Source organism: Cherax quadricarinatus, chromosome 13, assembly GCF_038502225.1.
Source record: "Cherax quadricarinatus isolate ZL_2023a chromosome 13, ASM3850222v1, whole genome shotgun sequence".
Taxonomy (NCBI): domain Eukaryota; kingdom Metazoa; phylum Arthropoda; class Malacostraca; order Decapoda; family Parastacidae; genus Cherax; species Cherax quadricarinatus.
In genome coordinates this window covers 17882870-17896113 of record NC_091304.1, presented here as the reverse complement: position 1 = coordinate 17896113, position 13244 = coordinate 17882870, and the positions used below count along the sequence as shown (strand labels likewise).

Below are 13244 nucleotides of genomic sequence, written 5' to 3'. Positions count from 1 at the left end.
TGGAGAGTAAAAGAAAGGTGAAGAGAGTGGCGAGAGAGTGCGAAGGGAGAGCAAATGATAAAGTGGGAAAGGCACTGTCAAGAAATTTTGCTGAGAATAAGAAAAAATTTAGATATAAACAAGTTAAGAAAGCCTAGGGAATGAATGGATTTCAGTTAAAAACAGGATAGGGGAGTTAGTAGATGGGGAACTGGAGGTATTGGGCAGATGGCAGGAATATTTTCAGGAACTTTTACATAGCAATGGAGAAAGGGAGGCAGTAATTTCATGCACTGGCCAGGGAGGTATAACATCTTTTAGGAGTGAAGAGCAAGCTCTGAGTGTGGGGGAGGTGCATGAGGCATTACGTAGAATGAGAGGGAGTAAAACAGCTGGAACTGACGGGATCATGACAGAAATGATAAAAGAAGGGGGAGATATAGTGTTGGAGCTTAATAAATGTTTAATAAATTATTTAATATATGTATAGTTCCTTTATATAAAGGGAAGGGGGACAAAAGAGACTGTAAAAATTATAGGGGAATAAATTTACTGAGTATACCAGGAAAAGTGTACAGTAGGGTTATTACTGAAAGAATTAGAGGTAAGACAGAGAGCAGGATTGCAGATGAGCAAGGAGGCTTTAGAGTGGGTAGGGGATGTGTAGACCAAGTGTTTACATTGAAGCATATACTGTATGTGAACATTATTTAGATAAATGTAGGGAAGTTTTCATTGCATTTATGGATTTAGGAAATGCATATGATAGAGTGGATAGGGGAGCAATATGGGAGATGTTGCAAATATATGGAATAGGTAGTAAGTTACTAAATGCTTTAAAGAGTTTTTATGAGGATAGTGAGGTTCAGGTTAGGGTGTGTAGAAAGGGAGATTACTTCCTGGTAAAAGTAGGCCTTAGACAGAGATGTGTAATGTCACCATGGTTGATTAACCCTTTGGGGGTTTCGGATGTACTAGTACGTCTTACGACCCAGGGTTTTTGGCGTACTAGTACGCCTAAATTGTAGCGCCCTCAAATCTATTGAGAGAAAGCTGGTAGGCCTACATATGAAAGAATGGGTCTATGTGGTCAGTGTGCGCAGTATAAAAAAATCCTGTAGCACACAGTGCGTAATGAGAGAAAAAAAACTTTGACAGTGTTTTTGGATTAAAACAGCGACTTCGCAATGTATTTTCGTATGGCATTTGTTGTATTCTAGTTTTCTTGGTCTCATTTTATAGAATGGAAGACATATTACAGAAACTGAGGTGATTTTGACCGGTTTTACAATGAAAAGTATCTTGAAATTGAGCTCAAAGTAACAGAAATGTTCCATTTTTACCAAAGTTCAAAAGTACACAAATCATGCCAAGCGTCCAATGCACATCAACTGGTGAGTCTAATATTCTTTCACAAGTGCGCTGATATTATTTATACCATTTCTACACTAATGCACTAGTCTGCATAACAGTAAATCTTATTTTTTTTTTGTAAGAATAAAAATTCAAAGTGGAAAGCCTAAGAAATATAAGAGGGGTCTGGGGATGTGACTAATGAACAGAGAACTTGTTATTTTAGTGCCAGGAATGTCTTTCTTGTTTATTCTGGACCCTATTCGGAAATTGGCATCTTTTGAAATTTGTGAAATTGGCAAAATTGCTAAATTCTGACCACTTGACTGAATAGTTGAAATTGGTAAATGGGTGGTTTCTTGTACTCATTCGACAGAAAAAATGGAGTTCTAGCGAAATAGTTATGATTTTTGTCGACTAGTACACTGGAATTGGCCGAAAATAGGGCTTAAAGTGGGCAAAATCACCGATGCGTAAACATCATCGAGACCACTAACTTTGCGAGAGCATAATTCCCTAAGTTTTCCATCAAATTTCATACTTTTGGTGTCATTATGATCAGGAAAAGATTCTCTATTTTTTCGTAAGAAAATTTTTTTTTTTTTTTTTTTTTTGAAATTTGGCCGACCCTGAGAACAAGTCTCTGAGAGGACCTGTCGACCCTCAAAGGGTTAATATAATTATAGATGGGGTTGTAAAAGAAGTAAATACTAGGTTGCTGGGGAGAGAGGTAGGATTAAATTACGGGCAATCAAATACAAAATAGGAGTTAACAGTTACTTTTTGTTGATGATACTATACTTTTGGGGATTCTAAAGAATAGTTGCAAAGGTTAGTGGACGAGTTTGGGAGGGTGTGTAAAGGTAGAAAGTTGAAAGTGAACATAGATAAGAATAACGTAATGAGGGTATCAAACGATTTTAGATAAAGAAAAATTGGATATCACATTGGAGGGAGGGAGTATGGAAGAAGTGAATGTTTTCAGATATTTGGAAGTTGACTTGTCAGCAGATGGGCTTATGAAGGATAAGTTTAATCACAGAAGTGATGAAGGAAAAGAGGAGACAAAAAATGTTATCCACGGAGGCAAAGAAGGGAATGTACGAGAGAATAGTGGTATCAACACTCTTACATGGGTGTGAAGGATGAGTTGTAAGTGCTGCAGCGAGAAGGCAGCTGGAGGAAGTGGAGATGTCCTAAGGGCAATGTGTGGTGTAAATATTATGCAGAGAATTCCAAGTGTGGAAATCAGGAGGTGTGGAGTTACTAAAAGTATTAGTCAGAGGGCTGAAGAGGGGCTGTTGAGATGGTTCGGAAGTTTGTGGTTACAGGAAGGTGGGTGCGGGAGGGAAGAGGAGCGATTGGTGGAATGATGATGTAAAGAGAGTAGTAAGGGAGAAAAAGTTAGCATATGAGAAGTTTTTACAAAGTAGAAGTGATGCAAGGAGGGAAGAGTATATGGAGAAAAAGAGAGAGGTTAAGAGAGTGGTGAAGCAATGTAAAAAGAGAGCAAATGAGAGAGTGGGTGAGATGTTATCAACAAATTTTGTTGAAAATAAGAAAAAGTTTTGGACTGAGATTAACAAGTTAAGGAAGCCTAGAGAACAAATGGATTTGTCAGTTAAAAACAGGAGAGGAGAGATATTAAATGGAGAGTTAGAGGTATTGGGAAGATGGAGGGAATATTTAGAGGAACTGTTAAATGTTGATGAAGATAGGGAAGCTGTGATTTCGTGTATAGGGCAAGGAGGAATAACATCTTGTAGGAGTGAGGAAGAGCCAGTTGTGAGTGTGGGGGAAGTTCGTGAGGCAGTAGGGAAAATGAAAGGGGGTAAGGCAGCTGGGATTGATGGGATAAAGATAGAAATGTTAAAAGCAGGTGGGGATATAGTTTTGGAGTGGTTGGTGCAATTATTTAATAAATGTATGGAAGAGGGTAAGGTACCTAGGGATTGGCAGAGAGCATGCATAATTCCTTTGTATAAAGGCAAAGGGGACAAATGAGAGTGCAAAAATTATAGGGGGATAAGTTTGTTGAGTGTACCTGGTAAAGTGTATGGTAGAGTTATTATTGAAAGAATTAAGAGTAAGACGGAGAATAGGATAGCAGATGAACAAGGAGGCTTTAGGAAAGGTAGGGGGTGTGTGGACCAGGTGTTTACAGTGAAACACATAAGTGAACAGTATTTAGATAAGGCTAAAGAGGTCTTTGTGGCATTTATGGATTTGGAAAAGGCGTATGACAGGGTAGATAGGGGGGCAATGTGGCAGATGTTGCAGGTGTATGGTGTAGGAGGTAGGTTACTGAAAGCAGTGAAGAGTTTTTACGAGGATAGTGAGGCTCAAGTTAGAGTATGTAGGAAAGAGGGAAATTATTCCCCAGTAAAAGTAGGCCTTAGACAAGGATGTGTGATGTCACCGTGGTTGTTTAATATATTTATAGATGGGGTTGTAAGAGAAGTAAATGCGAGGGTCTTGGCAAGAGGCGTGGAGTTAAAAGATAAAGAATCACACATAAAGTGGGAGTTGTCACAGCTGCTCTTTGCTGATGACACTGTGCTCTTGGGAGATTCTGAAGAGAAGTTGCAGAGATTGGTAGATGAATTTGGTAGGGTATGCAAAAGAAGAAAATTAAAAGTGAATACAGGAAAGAGTAAGTTTATGAGGATAACAAAAAGATTAGGTGATGAAAGATTGGATATCAGATTGGAGGGAGAGGGTATGGAGGAGGTGAATGTATTTAGATATTTGGGAGTGGACGTGTCAGCGGATGGGTCTTTGAAAGATGAGGTGAATCATAGAAATGATGAGGGAAAAAGAGTGAGTGGTGCACTTAGGAGTCTGTGGAGACAAAGAACTTTGTCCTTGGAGGCAAAGAGGGGAATGTATGAGAGTATAGTTTTACCAACGCTCTTATATGGGTGTGAAGCACGGGTGATGAATGTTGCAGCGAGGAGAAGGCTGGAGGCAGTGGAGATGTCATGTCTGAGGGCAATGTGTGGGGTGAATATAATGCAGAGAATTCGTAGTTTGGAAGTTAGGAGGAGGTGAGGGATTACCAAAACTGTTGTCCAGAGGGCTGAGGAAGGGTTGTTGAGGTGGTTCGGACATGTAGAGAGAATGGAGCGAAACAGAGTGACTTCAAGAGTTTATCAGTCTGTAGTGGAAGGAAGGCGGGGTAGGGGTCGGCCTAGGAAAGGTTGGAGAGAGGGGGAAAAGGAGGTTTTGTGTGCGAGGGGCTTGGACTTCCAGCAGGCATGCGTGAGCGTGTTTGATAGGAGTGAATGGAGACAAATGGTTTTTAATACTTGACGTGCTGTTGGAGTGTGAGCAAAGTAACATTTATGAAGGGGTTCAGGGAAACCGGCAGGCCGGACTTGAGTCCTGGAGATGGGAAGTACAGTGCCTGCACTCTGAAGGAGGGGTGTTAATGTTACAGTTTAAAAACTGTAGTGTAAAGCACCCTTCTGGCAAGACAGTGATGGAGTGAATGATGGTGAAAGTTTTTCTTTTTCGGGCCACCCTGCCTTGGTGAGAATCGGCCAGCGTTATAATAATAATAAATAAAAGCATTAGTCAGAGGGCAGAAGAGGGGTTGTTGAGGTGGTTTGGTCATTTAGAGAGAATGGATCAAAGTAGAATGACATGGAAAGTATATAAATCTATAGGGGAAGGAAAGAGGGGTAGGGGTCGTCCTCGAAAGGGTTGGAAAGAGGGGGTAAAGGAGGTTTTGTGGGTGAGGGGCTTGGACTTCCAGCAAGCGTGCATGAGCGTGTTAGATAGGAGTGAATGGAGACGAATGATACTTGGGACCTGACGATCTGTTGGAGTGTGAGCAGGGTAATATTTAGTGAAGGGATTCAGGGAAACCGGTTATTTTCATATAGTCGGACTTGAGTCCTGGAAATGGGAAGTACAATGCCTGCACTTTAAAGGAGGGGTTTGGGATATTGGCAGTTAGGAGGGATATGTTGTGTATCTCTATACGTATATGCTTCTAAACTGTTATATTCTGAGCACCTCTGCAAAAGCAGTGATAATGTGTGAGTGTGGTGAAAGTGTTGAATGATGATGAAAGAATTTTTTTTTTGGGGGGGGGGGGATTTTCTTTCTTTTTGGGTCACCCTGCCTAGGTGAGAGATGGCCGACTTGTTGAAAAAAAAAATATGATAGAGTGGATAGGGGAGCAATGTGGCAGATGTTGCAAGTATATGGAATAGGTGGTAAGTTACTAAATGCTGTAAAGAGTTTTTATGAGGACAGTGAGGCTCAGATTAGGGTATGTAGAAGAGAGGGAGACGACTTCCCGGTAAAAGTAGGTCTTAGACAGAGATGTGTAATGTCACCATGGTTGTTTAACCCTTTGACTGTTTCAGGCCCCTCTCTGAAACTGTCATTCTATGTCGCCAAATATTCAAAAAAAAAAATTATTTTTTCTTATGAAAATGTTAAGATTATTTTTCTGAGTGTTTTAGTCCAAAAAAAAATTTTTTGCCATCGGTACTTACCGAGATATAGAGCCGTGAAGTTTGCAGAAAATGAGCCGCGTATGGCAACAGCGGTGACTGCCGCTCACCCGGTAAACTTTAGTTTACTTGTAATTGAAGGTTTTTTGTTTTTTTCACTATTTTATTTTTTCACATAACTTATGTGGCCTATGAGACCAAAGTAAGGTGCAATGTATATATATACACTCGTTGTATACAACACAATAAGCACACAAACATAATTATCAATATATTGTTTACAAAACTTGTTTACAAAAACAAACAAACAATCATCCTCCTCCTCCTCCTCCTCCTCCTCCTCCTCCTCCTTCTCCTCCTCCTCCTTCTCCTCCTTCTCCTTCTCCTCCTCCTCCTTCTCCTCCTCCTTCTCCTCCTCCTTCTCCTCCTCCTCCTCCTCCTCCTCCTTCTCTTTCTCCTTCTCCTCCTTCTCTTTCTCCTTCTCCTCCTCCTCCTCCTTCTCCTCCTCCTCCTTCTCCTCCTCCTTGTCTTGTGTGCGAGTGTGTGGCTTATAATTGTTTTGAGTCAGAAGTCGGCAGCTCTCAAAGTGACATATTGTCTCATTAGTCACTCCCCCTACCGCCTGTCAAAACAATGGGGTCGGATGCTGCTTCCCCTCCTCCATTCTATCTAATTATCTTTCTCCCTCATTCTATATCTTTCAATCTGTCTCTCTTTCTATCTGTCTGCCTATCTCTGTCTCACAGGTACACATAAATACAAGTATACATAGTGTAAATTACCTAGGATAACCCAAGAAATCCAGACAAAGTGCTATACTCTGCTTGAAGATGTGAGTAAATGTGATGACACAGTCTTGTGGCTCTCTCTGAGACAGAGAGCTAGATGGACAGACAGGGAGCTTGACAGACAGACAAATAGACAGACAGAAATGTTTGTGTACCAGCAAAAACAAAGGGAGGGCGATGGTCATGTAATATTACCCTCCTTTACACTCATCAAAGTCAGCTCTTATCAGATGTTATCTCCCCTTATCTTGTCACTGTCATGGGGTGGACTTTTTTTTTTCTTGCTTCAAGGGAACAATATTATTACATCTTCTTCTTCCTCCTCCTCCTCCTCTTCTCCTCCTCCTCCTCCTCTTCCTTCCCTCCTCCTCCTCCTCCTCCTCTTCCTTCCCTCCTCCTCCTCCTCCTCCTCTTCCTCCCCTCCTCCTCCTCCATTGCTTTTGGTCTCAAACTCCTCCAAATCATGAAATTGATCTTCACTGACACTTCCATCTGTGTTAGAGCATCACTTGGGAAGAGAAGAGTCCCAGATTTGCTGGGGAATCACATATTTCTTACCGCTAGACATGCTGAAAAAGGACAACTGAAATGGCATTCCCACAATGCACCACTGGCTCCCCGATTTTTTTTATATGGTGCACACTGACCATGGAGACCCATTCTCTCACATGTGGGCCTACCAGCTTTCTCCTGCTTGATTTGAAGCTGCTAGAATTTATGCGTATAAATACGTCAGAAACATTGGCTCGTAAGACGTATTTATACGTCGGAAACAGTCAAAGGGTTAATATACTTATAGATGGGGGTTGTAAAAGAAGTAAATGCTAGGGTGTTTGGGAGAGGGGTAGGATTAAATTATGGGGAATCAAATACAAAATGGGAGTTGACACAGTTACTTTTTGCTGATGATACTGTGCTTATGGGAGATTCTAAAGAAAAATTGCAAAGGTTAGTGGACGAGTTTGGGAGTGTGTGTAAAGGTAGAAAGTTGAAATTGAACAAAGAAAAGAATAAGGTGATGAGGGTATCAAATGATTTAGATAAAGAAAAATTGGATGTCAAATTGGGGAGGGGGATTATGGAAGAAGTGAATGTTTTCAGATATTTGAGAGTTGACGTGTCAGCGATGAATTTGTGAAGGATGAAGTTAATCATAGAACTGATGAAGGAAAAAAAGCGAGTGGTGCGTTGAAATATATGTGGAGACAAAAAACATTTTCTATGGAGGCAAAGAAGGGAATGTATGAAAGTATAGTAGTACGAACACTCTTATATGGATGTGAAGCTTGGATTGTAAATGCAGCAGCGAGGAGGTGGCTGGAGGCACTGAAGATGTCCTAAGGACAATGTGTGGTGTAAATACACAAATAACCCGCACATAAAAGAAAGAAGCTTACGACGACTTTTCGGTCCGGCTTGGACCATTTACAAAGTCACGCTGTTATTTGTGGTGTAAATATTATGCAGAAAATTTGGAGTGTGGAAATTAGGAGAAGATGTGGAGTTAATAAAAGTATTAGTCAGAGGGCTGAAGAAAGGTTGTTGAGGTGGTTTGGTCATTTAGAGAGAATGGATCAAAGTAGAATGACATGGAGAGCGTATAAATCTGTAGGGGAAGGAAGGCGGGGTAGGGGTCCTCCTCTAAAAGGTTGGAGGGAGTACAGGAGGTTTTGTATGCGAGGGGCTTCGACAACCAGCAGGCATGTGTGAGAGCGTTATATAGGAGTGGAGGCAAGTGGTTTTTATGACCTGACATGCTGCTGAAGTGAACAAGGTAACATTTATAAAGGGATTCAGGGTAACCAGTTACTGGACTTGAGTCCTGGAGGAGGGAAGTACAGTGTCTGCACTCTGAAGAAGGGATGGTGTAGTATCAGCACCTCTGCCAAAATAGTGATAGAGTGAATGAGGTTGAAAGCGTTTTCTTTTTTGGGTCACCCTACCTTGGTGGGAGATGGCCCGTGTGTTAAAAAAAAAAAAGGAGAGAGGAATAGAATATCAAAAGACTTTCACTTCATACACTTACCAATGTTATTAATGGCTCTTAGATCATCACTGTGAATACTAATATCTTCTCGTAGCTGAGTAAACAATTCAACAGCATTAATTAGCTCTTCTGGTGTATTTGTTGGGACACTGCATGGAATTTTTGGTTCTAGCTCATCGAGCCACACATTCAGTTTGTCAATACCCTCATGCACCTGCATCAAAAGAAAAAATTGGATCATTATATAACACATACACCTCTTGTAAGAAGGCATTTAAATAAATGATGGTGAATGCGCTTCCTTCTTTGAGTCAACCTGCTTTGGCAGGAGATGGCCACTGAGGGGGAAAAACAAGAAACACACTCTTCAACCTACTCAGATGGGTATGTATACATAAATACATGTATGTACTTGCATGTGTAATGTGACCAAAGTGTAAGATGGGGTAGCAAGATGTACCTGTTATCTTATATGTTTATGAGACAGAAGGAAAAAAACACCACCAGTTCCACCACTGTGTAAAGCAATTGCAGAACACCATTTCACACTCATTTGGTGGGACAGTAGCACATCCCTGGGTGGTACCAACCTACACACACACACACACACACACACACACGTGCAAACACATGCACACGTGTGCACACATGCACACACGCACACACACACACACACTCACACACATGCACACACATGTGCACACATGCATGCAAACACACACACAAACACACGCACAAACACACACACGCATATGCTCATGCATGCACATGCATATGCTCATGCACGCACACGCATACACATGCACAAACACATGCAACAGTAGAGCTAGAAAATACTCAAACAGCTCCAGGGAGAAATCTCTAGATTTTTCCCCTGAAGTACATTCATTTTGTCCCCAATTAGCACTAGAAGAGATAGCTACAAGATACATTTATAAGATTTACCTACCATCTTACATGTTCATGAGATTGAAAGAAAAAGCATTTTGAATTAAATCTATTAAATAATGAACTATGAAAACTTTATTTCATTACAAATGTCACAAACTCTTAATAAAAAAATTAAGCAAGAAAATTACCTTTTGACTTCTAGCAAGAGCTTCCTTTAAACTCTTATTTTGTGCTCTGGCAAGCTCAGTTACTAGATCCCAGCGTTTTGTTAACTCCTCCAGCTGATTCTCAACTATATTTTTAAGCTCTGCATCACCTTCTTCAGTGAGCTGTTTTCCTGCAGCTGTTATATTGTCCACATTGGTCTGTAAAGTTGCCACATCATCTTGAAGAGCCTGTTGATATTAGTAATGACTTTCTAAGTTTTGAATCAAACATCCCCAAGGCAAAATAACCCAAAATAAAAATGCTATAGTATACATGTGTTTGAGGAACAATCAGCAGAAATATTAATTTAAATAATGATAAAACTAATATGTTTATTAGGAAAAAGAAACTTAATGAAAAATACCATGAATGGTTATAAGACATGTTTCCAGCAAGATACGAGGCAGTTATAAAATCTGGCAAATACATTCCTCAATGTTTCATTATATACAGAACCTGCAAATACTGTTCCACTAAATGCTAGCTGTATAATATATTGTTGAAGGATAAGGTTAACCATCGAACTGATGAGTGGTGCATTGAGATATCTGAGGAGACAAAAAAAATATTATCCATGGAGGCAAAGAAGGGAATGAAGAGAGTATAGTGGTACCAACACACTTATATGGGTGTGAAGCATGGGTTGTAAATGCTGCAGGTAGAAGGCAGTGGAAATGTGTCTAATTGCAATGTGTGGTGTAAATATGCAGAGAATTCATAGTGTGGGAAACAAGTGTGATGTTACTAAAAGTATTAGTCAGAGGGCTGAAGAGGGGTTGTTGAGGTGGCTTGGTCATTTAACCCTTAAACTGTCCAAACAGATCTATGTTCACATGTGTAGTGATCCAAAAGTAGATCTACGTTTTTTTACATATTTTCAAATATAACAAAAAAAACCTAGATCGAAGTTTTTTTACACGTTTTCAAATTTAAAAAACAAAAAGATCTATTTTTTTTACATACTTTCAAATGTTGAAGAAACGTAGATCTATGTTTGGACAGTTTAAGAATGGAACAAAATAGAATGACTTGGAGAGTGCACAAATCTGTAGGGAAAGGAAGGTACGGTAGGAGTTGACCTCGAAAAGGTTGGAAGGAGCGGGGTAAAGGAGGTTTTGTGGGAGAGGAGCTTAGATTTCCAGCAAGCGTGCGTGAGCATGTTAGATAGGAGCAAATGGAGATAAACGGTTTTAGGGACCTGACAAGCTGTTGAAGTGTGAGCAGGGATTCAGGGAAAACAAGTTAGCTGGGCTTGAGTCCTGGAAATGGGAAGTAGTACAATGCTTGCATTTTAACCCTTTGGGGGTTTCGGACATACTAGTACGTCTTACGACCCAGGGTTTTTGACGTACTAGTGCGCCTAAATTCTAGCGCCCTCAAATCTAATGAGAGAAAGCTGGAAGGCCTACATATGTAAGAATGGGTCTATGTGGTCAGTGTGCACAGTATAAAAAAAATCCTGCAGCACACAGTGCGTAATGAGAAAAAAAAAACTTTGACCGTGTTTTTGGATTAAAACAGCGACTTTGCACTGTATTTTTGTATGGTATTTATTGTTGTATTCTAGTTTTCTTGGTCTCATTTTATAGAATGGAAGACATATTACAGAAATTGAGATGATTTTGATTGGTTTTACAATGAAAAGTACCTTGATATTGAGCTCGAAGTAGCAGATATGTTCGATTTTTACCAAAGTTCAAAAGTAAACAAATCATGCCAAGCGTCCAATACACATCAACTGGTGAGTCTAATATTCTTTCACAAGTGCGCTGATATTATTTATACCATTTCTACACTAATGCAGTAGTCTGCATAATAGTAAATCTTATTTTTTTTGTAAGAATAAAAATTCAAAGTGGAAAGCCAAAGAAATATAAGAGGGGCCTAGGGATGTGACTAACAAACAGAGAACTTAGTTATTTTAGTGCCAGGAATGTCTTTCTTGTTTATTCTGGACCCTATTTGGAAATTGGCATTTTTTGAAATTTGTGTGAAATTGGCAAAATTGCTAAATTCTGACCACTTTATTGGATAGTTGAGATCAGTAAATGGGTGGTTTCTTGTACTCATTCGATAGAAAAAATGGAGTTCTAGTGAAGTAGTTATGATTTTTGTCAACTAGTACACTGGAATTGGCCGAAAATAGGGCTCAAAGTGGGCAAAATCGCCAATGCGTAAACATCGTTGAGACCGCTAATTTTGCGAGAGCATAATTCCGTAAGTTTTCCATCAAATTTCATACTTTTGGTGTAATTATGATCGGGAAAAGATTCTCTATCTTTTCATAAGAAAAAATAATTTTTTTTTTAAATTTGGCCGACCCTAAGAACAAGTCTCTGAAAGTACCTGTCGACCCCCAAATGGTTAAAGGAGGAGTCTGGGATACTGGCAGTTTGGAGGGACATCTAAACTGTCGTATCTGAGCGCCTCTACAAAGACAGCGATGATGTCTGAGTGATGGTGAAAGTGTTCAATGATGAAAGTTTTTTCTTTCTTTTTGGGTCACCCTGCCTCAGTGGGAAAAGGCAAACGTGTTATAAAAAAAAAACATACAATTTAGGTTTCAGATGCCACACTGATTTTTTAATACACCAGCCATGTAGTACCAAGGTAGGGTAACCAGAAAAAGAATAACTCACCATAACTCTCACCATCAGTCATGCCAGAGGTGCACTGAGACTGAAGCTCAGATGCCAAATTTCAATATCCCCACCCCTCATTTAGAGTGCAGGCACTATACTTTCCACCTCCAGGACTCAAGTTTGGCTAACCGGTTTCCGTGAATCCCTTCATGTTACCTGGCTCACACTTTAACAGCATATTAAATCATAAAAACCACTTGCCTTCACTCACTGTTATCTAACATACTCACACATGCCTGCTGGATGTCCAAGCCATCTGTATGCAAAACCTCCTTAGACTGCTCTCTCCCAGTATGTTCCATATATTTCCATGCAAATATAATATTGGATTTGGTACTTTTGAAAATGGACCCTGTAATTAAATATGAAAACCACAACAATGTTTAATAAATACAATCACTGTCTGGAAAGACAGTGATTCTATTTTTTAAATCATTCTACCTTGGTAGGCGATGGTTTCTGTATGTTTGAACTATTCCAAAGTTAATACAATTATTTTAATATCTTACATTGGATTGCTCTAACTGAGCTTCTAGAGTTTCAATGTCTCCCAAAGCTGCCTCCTCAGCTTGTAAGAAGATATCAACTTCTGCAAGCCATGACTTCAAACCAGAAACTTCATCATTGTATTGCTTCTGCTTCTCAATCACTATGAAAAAAAATAAATATAGTACAGTATTCAAATTTATCTTGGAATTTTATTCAAAATATTTACTTACCCTCAAATAATCAATAAAAAGTACTGAAATTTCTCACCTATTTTAAACACAAGAACTTAACTCATAGTTTATGCTTTCATTTAGCTTTTACATTTTCTGCTACACAAAAAGAAATACCTCTTTCAATGTTTTTAATCCGAAATTGAAGAGCTTCTGTTGTAGTTTCCCATTGTTTATTCAGTTTTGTGATATCCTCCATTATGCTTACATGA

General features: G+C 39.6%; 1 protein-coding gene across 10 annotated transcripts in view; it reads right to left on the bottom strand.

Annotated features, from left to right (window-relative positions):
* The window catches only part of LOC128688508 (utrophin), a gene marked incomplete at its 5' end in the record, with an annotated part of 1206544 nt that extends 1193300 nt beyond the window's left edge, over positions 1-13244 (bottom strand). For all 10 annotated transcript variants that reach the window (XM_070084560.1, XM_070084566.1, XM_070084565.1 and 7 more), the window contains 4 exon segments: positions 8613-8787; positions 9653-9859; positions 12823-12962; positions 13150-13244. In XM_070084560.1, coding sequence (XP_069940661.1) covers positions 8613-8787; positions 9653-9859; positions 12823-12962; positions 13150-13244 — 617 coding nt within the window.